At 49.1% G+C, this 23,271-nt stretch overlaps 1 protein-coding gene across 3 annotated transcripts in view; it reads right to left on the bottom strand.

Annotated features, from left to right (window-relative positions):
* gemin2 (gem (nuclear organelle) associated protein 2) overlaps positions 1 to 17,188 on the bottom strand; it is a 51,702-nt gene extending 34,514 nt beyond the window's left edge. Inside the window, exons 1-5 of one of the 3 annotated variants that reach the window (XM_038780386.1) lie at positions 16,958 to 17,188; positions 15,444 to 15,564; positions 14,044 to 14,128; positions 8,343 to 8,432; positions 3,500 to 3,559 (exon numbers count right to left, since the gene is read on the bottom strand). In XM_038780386.1, the coding sequence (XP_038636314.1) occupies positions 3,500 to 3,559; positions 8,343 to 8,432; positions 14,044 to 14,128; positions 15,444 to 15,562 (354 nt within the window). In that variant the 5' untranslated portion in view covers positions 15,563 to 15,564; positions 16,958 to 17,188. Of the gene's footprint in view, positions 1 to 3,499; positions 3,560 to 8,342; positions 8,433 to 14,043; positions 14,129 to 15,443; positions 15,565 to 16,798 lie in introns of all 3 variants that reach the window. The other 2 variants (XM_038780378.1, XM_038780397.1) reach the window with 2 other exon arrangements.
* Positions 17,189 to 23,271: the final 6,083 nt, after the last annotated feature.

Below are 23,271 nucleotides of genomic sequence, written 5' to 3'. Positions count from 1 at the left end.
TAGTTTTTGGCTTTATAAACAGTTACAGACATCATCAAAAAGGAAGCAAAAAAGGCAAAAATGTGCAAACATCCACGTTCTTTCAATACTTCCACCGTAACATATTGCACAAGCCCGCTCCCCTCCCACCGGTACTACCCGCCATATTTTCCCTCCTACTCTACTCTAACCCCCCCCCCCCCCTGCTGACGCTCACTCTCCCGCAAAGAAGTCAATAAATGGTTGCCACCTCCGGGTGAACCCCTGCACAGAACCCCTCAAGGCGAACTTGATTTTTTCCATCCCCAGGAAACTCGACATGTCCGCAAGCCACCACTCCGTCTTCGGGGGCTTTGAGTCCCTCCACGCCAATAGTATTCGTCGCCGGGCTATCAGGGAAGCAAAGGCCAGCACATCGGCCTCTTTCTCCCCCTGGACGCCCGGGTCTTCCGAAACCCCAAAAATTGCCACCCCTGGGCTCATCACCACCCTTGTTTTTAGCACCTGGGACATGACCCCCGCAAATCCCTCCCAGTACCCCCTCAGCTCAGGGCATGCCCAAAACATGTGAACATGGTTCGCTGGTCCTCCCGCGCACCTAGCGCATTTGTCCTCTATCCCGAAAAATTTGCTCATCCGAGCCACCGTCATATGGGCCCGGTGAACGACCTTAAATTGGATCAGCCCGAGCCTAGCACATGTCACGGTCGAGTTTACCCTACTCAGGGCCTCTGCCCACAGCCCATCCTCCATTTCCCCGCCTAGCTCCTCCTCCCATTTAAGTTTCAGTTCCTCTGTCTGGGACCCTTCCTCCCTCATGAGCACCTTATAAATACCCGAGACTCTACCCTCCCCTTCATCCCTCCCAGAGACTATTCTGTCTAGGATCCCCATTGGCGGGAGGCGCGGGAAAGATGGGACCTGTCTACGAACAAAGTCCCGCAACTGTAGGTATCTAAAATCATTTCCCCTTACCACCCCAAATTTCTCCTCCAAGCTCCTCAAACTCGCGAAGCTCCCTTCCAGGAACATATCACCCTTCCCGCCCCTGCTCGCCGCCATACTCGGAACCCCCCATCCATACTGCCGGGGGCAAACCGATGGTTGTCGCCCAGACAGACGCCCCCATCTCCCCCACATGCCTCCTCCACTGGCCCCATATCCGCAGGGTCGCCACCACTACCGGGCTGGTGGTGTACTTGGCCGGCGGCAGCGGTAGAGGAGCCGTGACCAGGGCTTCCAAACTGGAGCCCCTGCACGAAGCCGCCCAGTCTGTCCCTCTTAAAGGGAAGCTGCACTGAAACATAAGTCTGAATAAAAAAACAAACAGATGCATTCAAGGTGATGGAAAATGGTGCATCAGCTGAGGAAGAAGACTTCCACATTCAGAGATGCTATGCTGCAGGCTTTAGCAACAGAGCTATAATGTAGCAGAGAGACCATTTCTCCCCCCGCCCCCCTCCACGAGAGGGACACATGTCCTCAGAAAGGTGTGGGAGCAGGTGGGCAGAGAGGTCAATATTCAGAGTCTGGCCATGGAGACATGGTAGAGCTGGAGAAAGAGGTTTAATGACTTATGATCAAGGTCAGTGAACACATCTTCACATCACCTCTCATACCTATAAAAGATCTAGCTTGTCAAGCTGCCCAATGCACAACACCCCCATCACTCATCCACCTGTACTTAGTGGCACTCAATTTGCCCTTAAAAATGGACATACACTACCTCCCCCATACACTTTCAAATAATACCAGCCTCATATCCAAATCTCTGCCTCCAAAGAGCTCCTAACTATTCAGCTCTTGCTGGTACATTACCCAGACAGTCACACAATCAAACATTCTGCCCTCTTTTGAAGGCAGCAGGAAAAGGGGAATAGTGGGAATTTGGGAGCCCTCCACCACTCTATTCAATCAGTCAGAGGAGATGGTGCTGGCAACAACCGAGCCTGTAACTGAGATCATTGAGGGAATGGTGAGTTAAAGCCTATGGCCCTTCTCAACTTTCTATTCTCGTTCTTTCTTTATACTGAAAGAGTCAATTATGTGGTCATGGACTTCCTGATTTTCACCCCCCCCCCCCCCAAACCAAAAAAAAATCTGTTTATGTGCTTTTTAATATTGAAGGTCTGCCATCTGGACAATGTCAACGGAGTCAGGAGGAAATGACAGAGGGCCTAGACCAGTAATTAGGATGCACTATTGCTTGATCGCACAATACCAGCCATCGGTATTGAATGTGGTTTAGAGGCAGGTATAGGGAAGTTGTACTAGATACCAGTGCTCATAGCAAGATGTAGGCTGTAACAGCAGCCCAGCAATCAGTCCTTCAACAGATTACTAGGCTGGGAAGGTATCCCCCGCTCCACCCCTGGGAGTGGATGTGGCACCAGAGGATGAACCTGCTGTCCTCTCTCAGGATGACAATATTTGTGCTCCCACCAGTACTGCACCACCAGTGTTCTTGCTGTTGTCTCTGAACTACTTTTGCTAATGCCGAAGTGGTGAAGTTCAAAGCCAGGCCCTAAAGACCCAGGCCGTTCACAGGTACAACAGAAGGCCAGCTGCAGCTTCTCACCATTGAAAGTCAGTATTCTTCAACTAGCTATGTTTTAGCCACGAGGATAGCACCGCACAGGACTAGCAAAAGCACATGCAGGAGTCAGGTGAAGATAGGGGAACTGTTCTGTGGAAATCCTTGTGGGTACAGTCTTCTCCAAAGATTTAAGTCTATAACTCTCACTGTATCCTCTACTCAAAGTCCTGGTCAAGATGGCCTGAATGGCCTCCTTCTGCACTGTAAATTCTATGAAAGTCTATGAAAGCTTCAGATCTCAAGGAACTATCACCACAGCCCTGTACGTGGGTCGTATATTCCACTGTCCTCCCTGCAAGTACCAAAATTTTAGGCTGAATTTGTGGACGTGCAGCAAATCAAAAGCACCTCAATTGCAACTTATTAAATTACCTGTTAAATAATATTGCTGCAGGACCCTCAGCTAAACGCTTGGTCTTTGTGAAGTGACAGCTGAATCTGTCCAATGGGCCTGCACGGTCCAAATTTGGGAGATGGGTATCATGTCAGCCATTCGAGCTCCAACTGTAAATTCTATGACATCAGGAAAGCACTAAATCAGTTGCTTCTGGCACATGCAGAAGATGCCCAAAAGATGACATGCCATATTAGAAGCAGTTGAGGACACAGCACTGCACCAGCAAAAAAGGCACACAAATTCCACAGTGCAGTCTCTAGGGAAATGTGGAGACCAAATTTGTGCCCATAATTTCTCTCCCAAAATGTCAAATTCAAATGTTAATTGATTCTGGGTCTGAATTAATTTTTAAAACCTGGACACGTTGATGAACATTGCAACAATAATCTTTTCCTGCATATATACATATATATAATCCAATAATAGGATAACGAGCCTTTCTGAAGACATGTCCATAAACATTTCCAATGCAACTCTTTAATTCATACACAATAGAAAGATGTGTTGGATCAGTGCAAACCACATACCAGCATGACGTTATTGTCCAAGGGCTGAGACTTCCAATGCTCCCTGTGTTTAGCTATACTCTTGGGGGGGGGCATAAAAAGGAAATAAAAATGAATGTCTAAAATACAAACATCATTGTAGTCAAAGGAAAAAGAACCAAAAACAAACTCTGCTAGAAGACCAGTATATTGTGATAAAATTATATTTTCAGGTTAGCATTTAGCTGCATTCCATAGTCCCAGTTTACACTGCAGCAATTCACATTACTGTTGTGCTCCATAACATAGAAACATCCGAATGGCTACAATAATTCCAACATGTACAATTTTCATTTTTAAATTACAAGTTAAAATAACTAAAGCAAACACTATTTTTGTCAGCTTTCCGAGGTACATTTTAAATCAACTGAAATGGCATATACGAAGGACTTTATAATTCGAAAACTTCACAGAAAATGCCATTAAATTACAGTATTAGTCAACTGGGGATTAGAATGTACTAATTAGAAGTCACAGTACTCAACATAAAGCTTATTTTAAATGAAGCAGAGGGCGGTAGAGCGGCGACGTTGATTGGCTGTTGCGGGGAGTGAATTGTGGAAAGCTGCTGTCGGTTGAGTTTCTAGAACTAATATATTTCGGGCAGTGGCTAAACCAGAGACACTACACAGGTAGTGTCTCCCACACATCCTCCTCCTCTAACAAAAAAAAAGACTGTGTGCTGAGTTGGTGAGGTAAGCTTTTCATTCCTTCTCTCCTTTACCTCTCTACCACCTCTAACCTGCGGGGAATGTGAAAATCAGGTAAGCTTTTTTTTTTCTTTCTGTAATTGTCAAGTGGATAAATGGATGGGATGGCAGTGCAATGTTCCTCCTGCAGGATGTTCAAGGTGAGGGACACCGTCAGTGGCCCTGCTGAGTTCACCTGTGGGAAGTGCACCCATCTCCAGCCCCTCACAGACCGTGTTAGGGAACTGGAGCTGGATGAACTAGGATCATTCGGGAGGCAGAGTCGGTTATAGATAGAAGCTACAGGGATGTAGTTACCCCTAAGTATTAAGGTAGCTAGGTGACGTTTAAAAGGAGGGGGAAGAAGCAGTCAGTGCAGGAATCCCCTGCAGTTGTTCCCCTCAATAACAGGCATATTGTTTTGGATACTGTTGGGTGGGTGGGGGGGAACCTACAAGAGGTCAGCCACGGTGACCAGCTCTCTGGCACTGAGTCTGTCCCTGTGGCTCAGAAGGGAAGGGGGGAGAGCAGGAGAGCATTAGTTATTGGAGACTCTATAGTTAGAGGTATGGATAGGCGGTTCTGTGGCAACAATAAAGGCTCACGGTTGGTCTGTTGCCTCCCGGGTGCCAAGGTCTGTGACGTCTCTGATTGTGTTTTCAGGGTCCTTGAGGGGGAGGGGAGCAGCCACAAGTCGTGGTACACATCGGTACCAACGACATAGGTAGGAAAAGGGACGGGGATGTAAAATAGGAATTCAGGGAGCTAGGGTGGAAGCTGAGAGCCAGGACGGACCGTGTTGTCATCACTGGTTTTCTGCCAGTGCCACGTGTTAGCGAGGTGAGGAACAGAGGGAGAGTGCAGTTAAACACGTGCTACAGGGATGGTGCAGGAGGGAGGGTTTCAGTTACTTGGATAATTGGAGCACATTCTGGGGAAGGTGGGACCTGTACAAACCGGACGGGTTACACCTGAACCAGAGGGGCACCAATATCCTGGGAGGGAAATTTGCTACAGCTCTTCAGAGGGGTTTAAACTAATTTGACAGGGGGGTGGGAAACTGATTTGTAGTCCAGGAGATAGCGTTGCTGGAGTTCAGGAAGTTGAGGGTAGTGCAGTATTGAGGAAGTTATCAAGGTCACAAGAGTGGACCTGCAGGCATTAAGGTGGTTTGAAGTGTGTCTACTTCAATGCGAGGAGCATCAGGAATATGGTTGGTGAGCTTGAAGCATGGATTGGTACCTGGGACTACGATGTTGTGGCCATTATGGAGACGTGGATAGAACAGTGACATGAATGGTTGTTGGAGGTTCCGGGGTTTAGATGTTTCAGTAAGATTAGGGAAGGTGATAAAAGAGATGGAGGAGTAGCATTGCTAATCAAGGACAGTATAATGGCTGCAGAAAGGCAGTTTGAGGAGGATCTGTCTACTGTGTGGGCTGAAGTTAGAATTAGGAAAGGAGTGGTCACTTTGTCAGGAGTTTTCTATAGGCCCCCAAATAGTAATAGAGACGTGGAAGAAAAGATTGCAATGCAGATTTTGGATAGGTGCAGTAGTCACAGGGTCGTCGTCATGGGTGACTTTAACTTTCCAAATATTGATTGGAACCACTATAATTCAAATAATTTGGATGGGGCTGTTTTTATCCAGTGTGTGCAGGAAGGTTTCCTCACACAATATGTGGATACACCGACAAGAGGCGGGGCCACATTGGATTTGGTACTGGGTAATGAACCTGGCCAAGTGTTAGATTTGGTTGTGGGAGGGCAGTTTGGAGATAGTGACCACAATTCGGTGACTTTCACTATAGCAATGGAGAGGGATAGGAACATACGGCAGGGCAAGGTTTATAACTGGGGGAAGGGTAATTACGATGCGATTAGGCAAGAATTGGGGAGCATAAAGATGGAAACAGGAACTGTCAGGTATAGGCACAATTGAGATGTGGAGCTTGTTCAAGGAGCAAATACTGCGGGTCCTTGATATGCATGTCCCTGTCAGGCAGGGAGGAAATGGTCGAGTGAGGGAGCCATGGTTTACAAAATAGGTTGAATGTCTTGTCAAGAGGAAGAAGGGGGCTTATGTAAGGATGAGAAAACAAGGTTCAGTTCAGGCACTTGAGGGATACAAGATAGCTAGGAAGGAGCCCAAGAAAGGGCTTAGGAGAGCTAGGAGGGGGCATGAGAAGTCCTTGGCGGGTAGAATCAAGGAAAACCCCAAGGCTTTTTACACTTATGTGAGGAATAAAAGAATGACCAATGTGAAGTTAGGGCCGGTCAAGGACAGTAGTGGGAACGTGTGCATGGAGTCTGAAGATATAGGAGAGGCCCTAAATGAATATTTTTCTTGAGTGTTCACAAAGGAGGGGGGCCATGTTGTTGAGGAGGATAGTGCAATACAGGCTGGTAGGCTGGAGGAGGTAGATTTTCAGAAGGAAGATGTGTTAGAAATTTTGAGAAGCCTGAGGATAGATAAGTTCCCTGGGCCTGATGGGATATATCCTAGGATTCTTTGGGAGGCGAGGAATGAGATTGCTGAGCCTTTGGCTTTGATCTTTATGTCCTCACTGTCTACAGGAATAGTGTCAGAAGACTGGAGCGAGGCAAATGTTGTCCCCTTGTTCAAGAAAGGGAATATGTATAACCCTGGGAATTATAGGCCGGTTAGTCTCACTTCAGTCATAGGTAAATTATTGGAAAGGGTCCTGAGGGATTGGATTTATGATCATTTGGAAAGATACAGCTTAATCCAGGATAGTCAGCACGGATTTGTGAGGGGTAAGTCTTGCCTCAAGTTTGATTGTATTCTTTGAGGAGGTAACTAAGTACATAGATGAAGGTAGAGCAGTTGATGTCATATACATGGATTTTAGTAAGGTGTTTCATAAGGTGCCCCATGGTCAGCTCATGCAGAAAGTAAGGAGGCATGGCATAGAGGGAAATTTTGCTAATTGGATCAGTAACTGGCTATCACGTAGAAGACAGAGGGTGGTGGTAGATGGTAAATTTTCATCCTGGAGTCCAGTCACCAGCGGTGTACCACAGGGATCAGTGCTGGGTCCACTGCTATTTGTGATTTTTATCAATGACTTGGATGATTGAGTTGAAGTTTGGGTTAGTAAATTTGCTGATGACACCAAGATTGGTAGAGCAGTGGATAATTTGGAGGGCTGTTGTAGGCTGCAAAGAGACATTGATAGGATGCAGAGCTGGGCTGAAAAGTGGCAGATGGAGTTTAACCCTGATAAGTGTGAGGTGATTCATTTTGGTAGGATAAATTTGAATGCAGATTACAGGGTTAACGGCAGGGTTCTGAAGGATGTGGAGGAGCAGAGAGATCTCGAAGTTCATGTCCATAGATCTCTGAAAGTTGCTACCCAAGGGGATAGAGCCGTGAAGAAAGCCTATAGTGTGTGAGCATTTATTAACAGGGGGAGTGAGTTTAAGAGCCGTGAGGTTATGCTGCAACTATACAAGACCTTGGTTAGACCATATTTGGAGTATTGTGTGCAGTTCTGGTCACCTCATTATAGGAAGGATGTGGAAGCATTGGAAAGGGTGCAAAGGAGATTTGCCAGGTTGCTGCTTGGATTGGAGGGTAGGTCCTATGAGGAAAGGTTGAGGGAACTAGGCCTTTTCTCATTGGAGCGAAGGAGGATGAGTGGTGACTTAATTGAGGTGTATAAGATGATGAGAGGGATAGATAGAGTGGACATTCAGCAACTTTTTCCTAGGGTGGATGTAGCTGTTACAAGGGGGCATTACTATAAGGTTCATGGTGGAAGATATAGAAGGGGTGTCAGAGGTAGGTTCTTTATTCAGAGTGGTTGGGCCGTGGAACGCACTCCCAGCTATGGTAGTGGAGTTGGGACACTTTAGGAACTTTCAAGCGGTTATTGGATAGGCATATGGAGGGCACTAGAATGATTTGGAGTAGGTTGATTTGATGTTAGTTTCAGACTAGTTCCGCACAACATCGTGGGCCGAAGGGCCTGTACTGTGCTGTACAGTTCTATGTTCTTTGACGCATGCCTGCTGGCTGGAAAATAATTTTTTCTTACGTAATTCTGGATACATCTTCACCAGTAAGGTTCCTAAATATGTATGCAAACATTTTTTCAAAGCAAATATGTTACCTGTCGAAGGATTGAAAAATTAGCTACTTGCTGCTGCTGCCATCGGAGACTGGGAGAAAATCCGGCAGGGGCAGGTTGACATCCAGATAGCTAAAATATATAAACTGTATTATGACAAATATCTAAAGTGCGCAGAAATATGACAGTTTAAAATATCTATACTTTAATTCTGATGAATGTAGTTGCATTTCTACGGCAAAAGGAAAAAGGAATGGGTTAGAGAGACTGATTTCTCTTATACAAATAAAGAAAGATAACTATTAATTGCATTTATTTAAAAATGTATCAAAATATTTCCTGTTCAGAAGAAAAAATAATTACCTAAAAGGGCAAGCTGGCATATATGACAAGATATTAACTGCATTTTGAGTAACTCTTTAGTTGTTTTGAACTGCAATCCACAGCGCATTCTTTAAACGGTTAACTTCTTAATTTTCGGGGCAAAACAGGAGGGTACAGAAAAATGTTTTGGCAATTTCAATAAAATATAATATCAGTTTGAATAAGGTTACTGGGGCCGGTTTAGTTCAGTGGACTGGACAGCTGGTTTGTGATGCAGAGCGGGGTCAACAGTGTGGGTTCAATTCACGTACCGACTGGGATTGTTCACCAAGGCCCTGCGCCTTCTGAACCCTGCCCCTTGCCTGAGGTGTGGTGATCCTCAGGTTAAATCACCACTACTCAGCTCTCCCTCTCAAAGGGGAAAGCAACCTATGGTCACTTAGGACTACGGCGACTTTACTGTTAATCACACAAATAGATAACAACCACAACAATGCACACTTTAAACTTTGCAAAACCCAATTCAAGGAAAATATATATCTTATTTAGCACAATCCCGTGATGATGTGCAAACTTCAGAATAATCTAGATTCTTTTTTTTGATATAAAATCTTTTAATTGGTATTTCCCATATTTATAAACAGTTGTATATATACACACACATCACATTTTTCTCTCCCGTGCTAATTTCCTTTATTATACAGAGACGTTTAAGCTGTGCTTTACTTTTATTTTCCAGACAGAATGGCAAAAAAAAAAAGCCCCCCCACCCCCGGGTTGCGCAGTCTTTTGGTACCTCATCTATCCTGGTGCTATTTAAAAAAATTCTTATTAGGTTGCTCCTCATTGCTGCCCTCAAACAGGTTTTGGAACAGACCGACAAACTGCCCCCAAGTATCCAGGAAGCCTTCCTCTGACCCTCGGGTGGCGTACTTAATATTCTCCAGGTGGAGAAATTCCGAAAGGTCAGCGAGCCAGTCTCCAGCTGTGGGTGGTGCTGCCGATTGCCAGTGCGATTAGGGAAGCGAAAGCGTTGACCCCCTTCCCCATGTGTAACTCTGGCTGCTCCGATACTCCGAAGATTGCCACTATTGGGCATGGTTTCACCCTCACCCCCACAACCTTGGACATTGCCTCGGAGAAGGTTGCCCAGAACCCAGCAAGTTTGGGGCAAGCCCAAAACATGTGGGTGTGGTTGGCCGGGCCCCTCTGGCACTTCTCACATTTGTCCTCCACCTCCGGGAAGAACCTGCTCATTTGGGTTCTGGTCAGGTGCATTCTATGCACCACTTTGAGCTGCAATAGGCTTCGCCTTGTGCAGGAGGAGGTGGAGTTCACCCTGCTCAGTGCTTCGCTCCAGAATCCCCATCGTACCTCTGTCCCCAGTTAATCTCCCATTTTTGTCTGGTCTCGTCCAGTGGAGTCTGGGCTCTGTCCAGTAGCTGTCCGTATATTTTCCCACATAGCCCTCCCTTCTCGTTGCTTGTGCCTATCAGGTCCTCTAGTAGTGTGGTTTCTGGGGCCCCGGGGTACTCTATTGTCTCTTTGCGGAGGAAGTGTTTTATTTGGAGGTGTCTCATTTCCTGTCCTTTTGCTAGTCTCCACTTCCTCGTCAGTTCGTCTTGTGTCGCCAGTCTGTTCCCTACGTAGAAATCCCTGACCGGCAATGTGCCGCTGTCCCGCCTCCATCTTTTGAAGGTGGTATCCAGCATGGCTGGAGGGAATCTGTGATTGCCGCATATAGGAGCCATGGGGAACATTTTGGCTGTCCTGAAGTGTTGTCTCAGCTGGGTCCACGTTCTCAGTGTGGCCGCTACCACTGGGCTCGTTGTGTATCTTGTTGAGGAGGATGGGAGTGTTGCTGTGGCCAGGGCCCGGAGGGTCGTTCCTTTACAGGATGCCTCCTCCATTTGTATTCTTGATATGGACAACTTACAAGTTCAGTTTATGTTCAAAATGTATACAAAGTAGACAAATTTTGTGGAATACACTTATGTCTGAGTTAGACAGATATGGGATTGATCAGAGAGACAAGGGTTATTGGGGACAGACAGAAAAGTAGGGTTATGGTCACAATCAGATCAGTCATAATTATATTATATCGAATGACAGAGCAGATTTGATAGGCCAAATGGACTAGGTCTGCTCCTATTTCTTAAGAACATGTGTATGACACTAAAGGACACAAAACTCAAACAAGTATCAAGAAAAACATCATGCTCGGATGAACAAAGAATATGCATTTATGTAGCAATTTATCATCTTCTTGGTCAAGACTAAAGCACTGTTCAAACAATAGGTCAGTTTTGAAGTGCAATCACTATCATTAAGCATGTAGTTTACACACAGCAAGGTCCAACAAACAGCAACTAAATGGACAACCAGTTAACTTATTTGATGGCATTGGTTGAGAGTGGAATATTGATCAGGACAGAGAAAATTCACTGATATGTGAATAGCCATTTCTGCAGGCTTAGGGGGCGGGATTCTCCGAGCCTTCGTGCCGAAATCGCGATCGGCACAGGGACGGAGAATCAGTGTTGACGCCGAAATCCGGCGCGTCGCCGCTCCCGTGAATCGCCGGTTCCCGGAGAATCGCGCACGCACAGGTCGGGGACCATTCTAACATTGCCGTCCACATTCAATACTGGAGGAATGTACTAAAAATATATTTGCAAGGGCAAATTAAGCTAATTCTGCTTTGATTTCTATTTAAAATAGTGCTTACTGTAAAGATACACCATTTTTCACTGTCAGTCTCACCTTTTACTAGTTGCACGAAGCCTACAGAGCCTAAGCCAACACTATGGGAATTGAACCCACATTGTTGGCCCTGCTCTGCAGCTGTTTTTCTGAATGGTGGGCTGTGACTAGCAGCATTCCACAGGGATCAGTTCTGGGACTTTTGTTCGTAGTATATATATATATATATATATATAAATGATTTGGAAGAAAATGTAGTAAGTTTATCTAAGTCTGATTAATAAGTTCGCCGACGACACAAAAATTGGTGGAGTTGCGGATAGTGAAGTATTGTCAGAGGATACAGCAAGATATAAACTGGTGGAGTTGTGCGTAGAAATGGCAGATGGAGTTTTCTCCAGACAAGTGTGAGGTTATGCACTTTGGAAGATCCAACGCATGTAGGAATTACACAGTAAATGGGAGAACTCTTGCGAGTATTGACAGGCAGAGAGATCTGGGCATGCATGTCCATCGATCATTGAAAGTGGCAAAGTGGGGGCCTGTTTGTGGAGGGGAGGTTCGCGAGCTTGGGGGAGTTAGAGGGGAAGTTTGGGCTCCCCCCGGGGAACATGTTTAGGTACATCCAGGTGAGGGCGTTTGCCAGGCAGCAGGTGGAGGGGTTCCCCTTGCTGCCCCCACGAGGGGTGCCGGATAGGGTGCTCTCGGGGTTGTGGGTCGGAGGAGGGAGGATCTCGGACATATACCGGGTAATGCAGGAGGTAGACGAGGCCTCGGTGGAGGAACTGAAGGGGAAGTGGGAAGAGGAGCTGGGGGAGGAGATTGAGGAGGGGAAGTGGGCGGATGCCCTGGAGAGAGTGAATTCCTCCTCTTCCTGTGCAAGGCTTAGCCTCATACAGTTCAAGGTGCTACATAGGGCCCACATGACTGGGACAAGGATGAGTAGGTTTTTCGGGGGCGAGGACAGGTGTGCTAGGTGCTCGGGGAGCCCAGCGAATCACGCCCATATGTTTTGGGCGTGCCCAGCGTTGGGGGAGTTCTGGAAGGGGGTAGCAAAGACGGTGTCGAGGGTGGTGGGATCCAGAGTCGAGCCAGGCTGGGGACTCGCAATTTTTGGGGTTGCAGTGGAGCCGGGAGTGCAGGAGGCGATAGAGGCCGGGGTACTGGCCTTTGCGTCCCTAGTAGCCCGGCAGAGGATCTTGCTCCAATGGAAGGATGAGAGGTCTCCAAGCGTGGAGGCCTGGATCTCAGATATGGCGGGGTTCATTAAATTGGAGAGCGTGAAATTTGCCCTGAGGGGATCAGTACAAGGGTTTTTCATGGCGGTGGCAGCCTTTTCTGGACTTCCTGGCGGAACGGTAGGGAAATAGGCCGACAGCAGCAGCAACCCGGGGGGGGGGGGGGGGGGGGGGGGGGGGGGACTGTGCACATGGGTTTGTGGAGGGTGCTATCTCTCTCCTTTGTTTTTTTTTCCTTTTCTCTTTTTCTTTGTTTTTGTTCTTTCCTTTTGTTTGATGTTGCTCTTGAAGCTGGGGGGCAGTTGTATGTTAATAGAGTTAAGATGTTTATGTTTTGTATTTTGTAAAAATTTCAATAAAAATTATTTATAAAAAAAAAAGAGAAAGTAGCAAATGGATAAGGTGGTCAAGAAAGCATACGGTATGCTGGTCTTCATCGGTCGAGGCATTGAATATAAAAATTGGAAAGTCATGTTGCAGCTGTACAGGACCTTAGTTAGGCCTCATTTGGAATATCGTGTACAATTCTGGTCGCCACACACCAGAAAGATGCGGATGCATTGGAAGGGGGTACAGAAGCAGTTTACTCAGATGTTGCCTGGTATGCCGGGCATTAGCTATGAGGAAAGGTTAGATAAACTCAATCTGTTCTCACTGGAATAACAGAGGTTAAGAGATAACCTGATAGAGGTCTACAAGATTACGAGTGGCATAGACAGAGCGGATAGTCAGATGCTCTTTCCTCGGGTAGGAGAGTCAAGTGATAGGGGACACAGTTTTAAAGTGCATGGGGAAAAGTTTAGAACAGATGTATGAGGCATGTTCCTTTACACAAAGGGTGGTAAATATATGGAACGCGCTGCCTGGGGAGGTGGTGGGGACAGGTACGATAGCAGCATTTAAGGAATATCTAGACAAATATATGAATAGGGTGGGATTGGAAGGATATATAGATATATAGAATATAGAACAGTACAGCACAGAACAGGCCCTTCGGCCCTCAATATTGTGCCGAGCCATGATCACCCTACTCAAATCCACCCTATACCTGTAACCCAACAACCCCCCCCCCCCCCCCCCCCCCCCCCCCCCCCCCCCACCACCACTTTAACCTTACTTTTATTAGGACACTACGGGCAATTTAGCATGGCCAATCCACCTAACCCGCACATCTTTGGACTGTGGGAGGAAACCGGAGCACCCGGAGGAAACCCACGCACACAGGGGGAGGACGTGCAGACTCCACACAGACAGTGACCCAGCCGGGAATCGAACCTGGGACCCTGGAGCTGTGAAGCATTTATGCTAACCACCATGCTACCCTGCTGATATGGACTCCGTAAGTGCATACGGTTTTAGTTTAGGCAGGTATCATGGTCGGCGCAGGCTTGAAGGGCTGAAGAGCCTGTTCCTGTGCTGTATTGTTCTTTGAACAGAGCCAAAAGTTTTCGTGTAATGTGTCCAATTATTGTACTTACTGAAATATTCACAGTCTGATTCATTTTCAACTTTTTTGGGTTAATCTTTGCCACTACTACTTCAGGACATCTTGATGCTTCAATCCTGAAAGCAAAAATTGAAATACAAATTCTAAATTACAACTTTTAGGTTAAATGGTAAGAGCATAGGGCAGCACGGTGGCCTAGTGGTTAGCACAACCGCCTCACGGCGCTGAGGTCCCAGGTTCGATCCCGGCTCTGGGTCACTGTCCGTGTGGAGTTTGCACGTTCTCCCCGTGTCTGCGTGGGTTTCGCCCCCACAACCCAAAAATGTGCAGAGTAGGTGGATTGGCCACGCTAAATTGCCCCTTAATTGGAAAAAATAATTGGCTAATCTAAATTTTTTACAAAATGGTAAGAGCATAAAGCAAAACCACAGCATTAATTGTTTTCATATTTAGTGATGTTCATTTCAGTGTTACAGTTGAATGTCCATTAACTACATACCAATTGTCCATCATGTTGCAGGATAAAACCCAGAGAAATTGAAGCACCATTTTATTTGGCTTCTTGTATCTCACCATCTTCATTCCCATGTCTAGAGTATTGTTATTTCATGCATTGGGGTTCGATCTCTATAATCCATTTTTGGGATGAGAAGCAGGAATTTTCCCACCATTATGCTGGATAATCAAGATTCTACTGCATACCCAATTTTCATTGGGGTAGTTAACTGGCCAAGATGCATTGCACTGGGTGCCACTTTGGTTCACAAGTATGATACAAATTCATGCTGAAATTAAAAAGTGCATGATATTGCGTAATGGGTTGCTGAGAGTTGGTAAAAGGCCAATGTTACATTTAAAATACATTAGGCTAGACTGCCTTTTTGATTTTAGAACACGTAACCAACTAACTTCCCCACCCTCATGTCTCCATGATCAAGCATCACCCACAACAAAGAAAAGTGACCACTTCCCAGGCCTTTTACCAATGTCACATCTACGCACAAGCTGTATTCTGAAGCTGGAAAGCAGATCTAAATCCACACTTTAATGTAGCAGTTACAACTCGCGTTGCAATGCAAGCAATGTAAAATAACCTTTATCGGCCTTACATTTTACTTGCTTCGAACCGGAAGTTATATCAAATATATATTTGCAATTTAGTCAACTCTTCCACTTTTGGGCAGCACGGTGGCCTAGTGGTTAGCACAACCGCCTCACGGCGCTGAGGTCCCAGGTTCGATCCCGGCTCAGGGTCACTGTCCGTGTGGAGTTTGCACATTCTCCCCGTGTCTGCGTGGGTTTCGCACCCACAACCCAAAAATGTGCAGAGTAGGTGGATTGGCCACGCTAAATTGCCCCTTAATTAGAAAAAAATAATTGGCTAATCTAAATTTAAAAAACAAAAAAAAAAACTCTTCCACTTTTACTTACTGGACTCTTTTCAAGTATTCTTGGGGTGTTCTGGGTGGCACACTAGGGTCAAAGTCTTCGATGGTATCCCAGTCATCCACAGGCAATTGCCTGGGCATCAAATCCTCTTCAAAATTCATTGCTGTCAGAATTGCCCACACCACCAAAAGGAAAAGAAAATTACATTTTAAGATTGCATTTGATTCACCAAATAGTCATAAAGTTCATGCTCAATGTAAATAATTAAACATGGGGGCAAAATTCTAGCAATGGGGAACTTCAGAAGAGGAAAGCCATGAATCATCATAATTTGTGCTTGCACGTACACTTTTAACAATGCAATCCACTTTTTGGATAAGTTTATATTTGAATTGGAACAGGTTATATTTGAAAAATGCACCATTGCAACAATGTATTATACAGTCTAGTTCAGGGATATAATATTTAAAGAATCTAGTACTTCCTACTTTGTTCTGTGGTACTAAAGATTTTGCACAATTGGATGAATTGCCACATAAATCATTATGCTGGTTTTGTAATTGGTTTCTGACCAAATATTACTGAAGATGCTGCCTGCACTATTTCACAGCAGGAAATGGATCCTCCAGCACAAAAAGGTTGGTTTAAAAACATGGTTTTACTCTTGTTTTCTGTCAGTCAGTAAAATTCTCAAAACTTTGCTTGCAACAATAATTTGTAGGGGCATAGCTACATACAGAAATTAATGCACCGGAAGAAAGCTTGTAAGCAAGTGTGTCTACTGCTATTGCCCCAAAAGATAGATGAAGACAGGCCAGGGAAGTGTGTAATTTTTAAAAAATGCTGGAAATATTCAGGTCAGGCAGCATCTGTGGAGAAAAACAGAATTAATGTTTTGGGTCAAGATGACTTTACATTAGACGTGAGATCGAATGGAGTTAAATAAATGTGTTTCTTTGATCAATTATGTGTTGATTCTTGCTGTGTTCAGTACGGTTGCTGCATTATCTAAAAATAAATGTATTTGCATTTCTATAAACTGTGATAAAATCCAAAGCCTTTTCTCATTTGGGGACAAGCCGAGGCCCACGTTCTGTACATCACTGAGGCTGAAACATGAACTAAAGGCAGCTAGTACAAATCGAAGAATGGGAAAACCAAACAGACGGGTAGTAGTGGGCCCTGCCAATAAAAAGGAACATTGTGTTTGCGAAGATACCCTGTGAGGTATTTAAACTGCGAGGGGCTGGGGATATAATGTGAACAGAGTAGGCATGTTTCTGGGCAAGAGGAAGCTGAACTAATTAAGCGTGGGTGGAACTCTAGATCAGGAAAATACTGGAGACATTCTGTGCCGCTGCATTTCAGTTAGATACCCCCCACACAAAAAAAATCACCTCACAGGTGGGTGAAATACTGGCTCAGGACAAGACACAGATTTAGAACAATATTCAGTCCCCGCTGGTGGACGGGAAGCTGGTCTCGGTCATGATGAGGCCTTTAAAGCAGACTCTGCCTGACAAACCGCTGCTGCTGCCGCCACCGCCGCTACTCACCCAGCGCAGGCTCAGTGAGCCGCCCCCTCCAACATCACGTGACAACCCGCAGCCAATCGTGGCTTTTCCCCCATCCAACGCTTTGCCCCGGTTCCCGGCCGTCGCCGAGCTATCCGCCGGTACCACGGGATGTCGCCATCTTAAACCGGCGCCGGTTTTACCTTCCAAACGGCGCAGCGCGGCGAATTTCACTCCCAAAACCCAGGAAGCGCCGCCTGTAGTCCGCATGCACAATGACGGCAGCCGGTTAAAGCGTTTGCGCAGTGAGGGCCCTCTTGCTCTTGTTTGCAACGCCGGGGGGCCGTTCGGCCCATTGTGTCTGCACCGGTTGGTTCAACGTAGGAGCAACCTCGCGAGTGTCATCCCCAAGGATGATTTGGACATGTTCCCGTCACTGAACGCTGGAGCCGGCGTTGCCCAAGATGACAGGGAATGATTAAAAAAAACGGAGTACCCAATTTTTTCCCTAATTAATGGGCAATTTAGCGTGGCCAATCCACCTACCCTGCACATCTTTCGGCTGTGGGGATGAAACCCATGCAGAAAGGGGGAGAATGTGCGAACTCCACACAGACAGTGACCGGGGGCTGGGATCGAACCTGGGTCTTCAGCACCGTGAGACAGCATGCTAACCACCGTGTCACTCGACGGAATGATTCTACCCACATGATCTGTATTGCGTATTTGTCCTCCGTTCTCCATACTCTGCTGGAGAAATAATAGTGTTTTGATCGGGATTTGTTGTCATTTTAATCATTAAGTTCTGTTCAGAGATACATTTTAAATACACTTAGTTATAAAAACTAGACTGGCATGATAAGGGGGTTAGTCAGGGGGGCCAGATAAGGTGTTTCAGCAGCTGTGGCTGTGTCTCCAGAATTTTATATTGTCATCCTGGTACCAAGGACAAGGATGTTACAGAGCGGCTGCAAGAGATCCTGGAGGAGGGTGAATAGCCAGAGGTAGTGGTCCACATTGGGACCAATGACTGAGGGAGGAAGGGAATGTGGTCCTGCGATCAGAGTTCAGGGAGCGAGGTAGAAAATTAGCAACCAGGATCTCCAATCTGGTTATCTTCAGATTACTCCAGTGCCATGTGCAAGTGAATACAAAAATAGGCGGATGTGTAGGAATGTGTGGCTGGAACTGTCTGGAAATAGTCACGGCTACACCACATGGACTACAGCTGTTCAAGAAGGCAGCTCACCACCACCTTCTCGAGGGCAATTGGGGATGGGCAACAAATGCTGGCCTAGCCAGCAACAGCCACATTCTGTAAAAATGATTTAAAAAACTAAAAAGAAAGATGGTGCAGGAGGAAGGGCTTTAGATTCCTGGGGTAGCCTCTGAGGAAGATGGTTCCTGTACAAGACGGAGAGGTTTCACCTGAATAGAGCTGGGACTGAGTTCCTTGCAAGGCATTTTGCTTGTGCTGTTGAGATGGCTTTAAGCTTGCTGAGGAAGCGAAGTAGCCTCCAAGCTGAGTTTGATTTATTGACCACCAGGAAAGCGGAGGCGCAGTGGAGGAGGGCGCAGGGGGTGGTATATGAATATGGAGAAACGGCGAGTCGGATGCTGGCACATCAGCTTCGGAAGCGGGAGGCAGCTAGGGAGATCGGGGGAGTTAGGGACGGAAGAGGGAGTATGGTACGAAGCGTGACGGGCATCAACGGGGTCTTTAGGAGCTTCTACGAGGAACTGTACCGGTCAGAGCCCCCAGTGGAGGAGGGAGGGATGGATCGCTTCGTAGACAAACTAGTTTCCGAGAGTGGAGGAGGAGCAGGTGGGGGGATTGGGGGCGCCAGTTGGACTGGAGGAGCTGGTCAAAGCTGTTGGAAATAGGCAGACGGGGAAGGCACCGGGGCCAGACGGGTTCCCGGTTGAATTCACAAACAGGTCCCTCAACCTCGTCTGTGCCAGCCAAGAAACCCGCCATCGATGCTCCCTGGTACAAACCGGTGGTTCCCCCGTATCGGGGACTCCATCGAGCCCCCCCCCTCTCCCCCATGCCATCCCCATTGTCCCCAAATTTTGAGGGTAGCCGCCACCACCGGGCTCGTGGTATACCTCGTTGGAGGGAGCGGCAACGGCGCCGTTACCAGCGCCTCCAGGCTCGTGTCCACACAGGACGCCATCTCCATCCTCTTCCATGCTGCCCTTGCCCCGTCCATTACCCACTTACGCACCATTGCTGCATTGGCAGCCCAATAGTACCCACAGAGGTTGGGCAACACCAGCCCCCCCCCCCCCCCCCCCCCCCCCATCCCTGCCCCGCTCCAAAAACACCCTTCTCACCCTCCCTCGGAGTCCCATGCGCCCATACAAATCCCGTAATACTCCTGTTGACCCTCCTAAAAATGGCCTTGGGATAAGGATGGGGAGGCACTGGAACAGGAACAAAAACCTCGGGAGCACCGTCATCTTGACGGACTGCACCCTGCCTGCCAGCGACAGCGGCAACATGTCCCATCTTTTAAACTCCTCCTCCATTTGCTCCACCAGCCGAGTGAGGTTAAGTTTGTGAAGGGCCCCCCCCCAGCTCCAAGCCACCTGGACTCCCAGGTACCGAAAGCTCCTCCCTGCCCTTTTCAGTGGGAGCGTACTAATCCTCTCCTCTTGATCCCCCGGGTGCACGACGAACAGCTCACTCTTACCCAGGTTGAGCTTGTACCCAGAAAAGCCCCCAAATTCCCTAAGGATCTTCATCACCTCTGGCATTCCTCCCACTGGGTCCGCCAGATATAGCAACAAGTCATCTGCGTATAATGACACTCGGTGCTCCTCCCCACCCCGCACCAGACCCCTCCAATTCCTCGACTCCCTCAACTCCATGGCCAGAGGCTCAATTGCCAACGCAAAGAGCAAGGGGGACAGGGGACACCCCTGTCTCGTCCCCCCGGTACAACCGAAAGTACTCCGATCTCCTCCTATTCGTGGCTACGCTCGCCTTCGGGGCCTCATTTAGCAGCCTCACCTAACTGACAAACCCCTCCCCGAACCCAAACCTTTCCAGCACCTCCCACAAGTACCCCCACTCAACCCTATCAAAGGCCCTCCCCGCATCCAATGCCACCATTATCTCCGCCTCCCCTTCTACCGCCGGCATCATGGGAACATTCAGAAGCCTACGTATATTGGTGTTCAGCTGCCTTCCCTTCACAAACCCCGTCTGGTCCTCATGAATGACCCCCGGCACACAGTCCTCTATCCTTGTGGCCAAGATCTTCGCCAACAGCCTGGCATCCACATTCAACAGCGAGATCGGCCGATATGATCCACACTGCAGGGGTTCACCGTCCCGTCCAAGGATCAAGGAAATCAGCGCCCGTGACATAGTCGGGGGCAAAGCACCCCCCCTCCCTTGCCTCGTTAAAGGTCCTAACCAACGTGGGGCCCAGCAGGTCTGCATACACCCTGTAAAATTCAACCGGAAACCCATCCGGCCCCGGCGCCCTCCCCGACCGCATGCTACCCATCCCCCTGACCAGCTCCTCCAGCTCAATCGGCGCCCCCAGCCCCTCCACCCGTCCCTCCTCCACCCTCGGAAATCTCAGCCCGTCCAAAAAGCGCCCCATTCCCCCCCCTCCACCGGGGGCTCGGACCGGTATAATTCCCCATAAAAGTCCCTGAAGACCCCATTAATGTCCACCCCCCTTCGCACCACATTGCCTCCCGTATCCGTCACTCCACCAATCTCCCTGGCCGCGTCGCGCTCACGAAGCTGATGCGCCAGCATCCTACTCGCCTTCTCCCCAAATTCGTACACCGCTCCCTGTGCCTTCCTCCACTGAGCTTCCGCCTTTCCGGTGGTCAGCAAGTCGAACTTGGCCTGAAGGTTACGTCGCTCCCTCAACAGTCCCTCCTCCGGCGCCTCCGCGTATCTCCTGTCCACCCTCACCATCTCCCCCACCAACCTCTCCCTCTCTCTTTGCTCTCCCCTCTCCCGATGGGCTCGGATGGAAATCAACTCCCCTCTAATCACCGCCTTCAATGCCTCCCAAACTGTCCCCACCCGGACCTCCCCATTATCATTGGCCTCTAAGTACCTCTTGATACACCCCCGAACCCGCCCGCCCACCTTCTCATCCGCCAGCAGTCCCACGTCCAGGCGCCAGAGCGGGCGCTGGTCCCTCTTCTCCCCCAGCTCAAGGTCTACCCAGTGCGGGGCATGGTCCGAAATGACTATGGCCGAATACTCGGCGTCCTCCACCCTCGAAATCAGCCCCCTGCTCAGGACAAAAAAAATCGATCCGGGAATAGGCTTTACGCACGTGGGAAAAAATGAATACTCCCTGGCCCTCGGCCTCGTGAACCTCCACGGATCCACCCCTCCCATCTGGTCCATAAACCCCCTCAACACCTTAGCCGCCGCGGGCCTCCTGCCCGTCCTGGACATGGACCGATCCAATGGGGGATACAGCACCGTGGTAAAATCCCCCCCCCCCCCCCAGTATCAAGCCCTCCGTCTCTAGATCCGGATTGCGGCCCAACATGTGCCGCATAAAACCTGTATCGTCCCAATTTGGGGCATAGACATTCACCAGCACCACCCGCTCCCCTTGCAACTTGCCGCTCACCATCACATACCTCCCTCCACTGTCAGCCACCACCTTTGACGCCTCAAACGTCACCCTTTTTCCCACCAGAATCGCCACCCCCCGATTTTTTGCATCCAGCCCCGAATGAAACACTTGGCCAACCCAGCCCTTCCTCAGTCTAACCTGGTCCGCCACCTTCAGGTGCGTCTCCTGGAGCATAGCCACGTCCACCTTCAGCCCCTTCAGGTGCGTAAACACCCGGGCCCGTTTGACCGGCCTATTCAGCCTCCTCACATTCCAAGTTATCAGCCGGATCAGAGGGCTCCCTGCCACCCTCACCTGCCGACCAGCCATAACCCGTCCCCTGCCCGCCCCAGGCCAGCGCCCCCCGCTCGGCCCGTTCCCCACGGCGGCAAACCCCCACCCCGGCCCCCCTGCATACTCCAGCTCCTTCCTGGCCATTTCAGCAGCAACCCGGTAACCCCCCCCCCCCCACCCAACCCCCCCTACCCATCCCTCCCCCCCGCCCCCCCCCAAGGCTAGGACCCCTCCCAGCCGCGTTACTCCCTCCGTAGCTACGTGGGGCTATTCCTCCTCCCCCAGACCCATCAGCAGACCCTCCTCCTCCCCCTCCCGCTCTTGCGCGGGAAAAAAGCCCGTGCTTCTCAGCTCCGACCCCGCCCCCATCCACCCTCAGCGCGGGAAACAGAAGAAAAGCCCGCGCTTTCCCTCTGCCCGACCCCGCCCCCGCAAAAAGGACAGCACCCCACCCGCCCCAGAAACAACACACAATCAGCTTAAAACAGCATGAAACAGCATAAAACAAAGACCCTTCCCACCAAAAGTTAACTCAGTTATTTACAAACCCCCGACCCTCAGTCAGAGTCCAACTTCTCAGCCCGCACAAAGGCCCCGCCTCCTCCGGGGACTCAAAATAAAAGTGCCGGTCCTTGTAGGTGACCCACAGACGTGCCGGCTGTAACATGCCAAACTTCACACTCTTTCTGTGGAGCACCGCCTTCGTCCGGTTGTACCCGGCCCTCCGCTTGGCCACCTCCGCACTCCAGTCCTGGTAGATCCGCACTACGGTGTTCTCCCACTTGCTGCTCCGCTCCTTCTTGGCCCACCTAAGCATGCACTCTCAGTCAACGAACCGGTGGAACCACACCAGCACCGCCCGTGGCGGCTCATTCGGCTTGGGCCTCCTGGCCAGTATTCTGTGGGCCTCCTCCAGCTCCAGAGGCCCCTGGAAGGACCCAGCTCCCATCAGCGAGTTCAACAAAACAACCACATAGGCCCCCAGGTCTGACCCCTCCAGCCCCTCCGTGAGGCCCAGGACCCGCAAATGTTTCCGCCTCGACCGGTTCTCCATCTCCTCGAACCGCTCCTGCCACTTCTTGTGGACCGCCTCGTGCATCTCCACCTTTACCGCGAGGGCCGCGATCTCAACCTCTCTTTTGGAGGCTTGTTGTCGGAGCTCCCGGATATCCACCCCCGGGCTGTCTGCGTCGCCAGCAGCTTGTCCGTATTCGCCTTCAGCGAGTCCAGCAGCTCCACTTTTAGCTCCTGAAAACAGCGCTGGAGAGTCTCCTGCTGCACCTGTGCCCAGTTCCTCCACTCCTCGAGGCCTCCACCGGCCGCCATCGTGATTCTCTTCCCCCGCTTTTTCTTAGGCGCTGCCACCGCTATTCTGCTGGCCCCGCTCCTGGTCAAGACCGTAGACCACTGGGGATCCGCTGCAGACACCTTCCCACGTTGGGAACCGTCGAGCAAGTA

The sequence above is a fragment of the Scyliorhinus canicula genome, chromosome 2, assembly GCF_902713615.1.
Source record: "Scyliorhinus canicula chromosome 2, sScyCan1.1, whole genome shotgun sequence".
NCBI classification, from domain to species: domain Eukaryota; kingdom Metazoa; phylum Chordata; class Chondrichthyes; order Carcharhiniformes; family Scyliorhinidae; genus Scyliorhinus; species Scyliorhinus canicula.
Note: the sequence above shows the minus strand (reverse complement) of the source record. Positions and strands in the feature narration are given on the sequence as shown.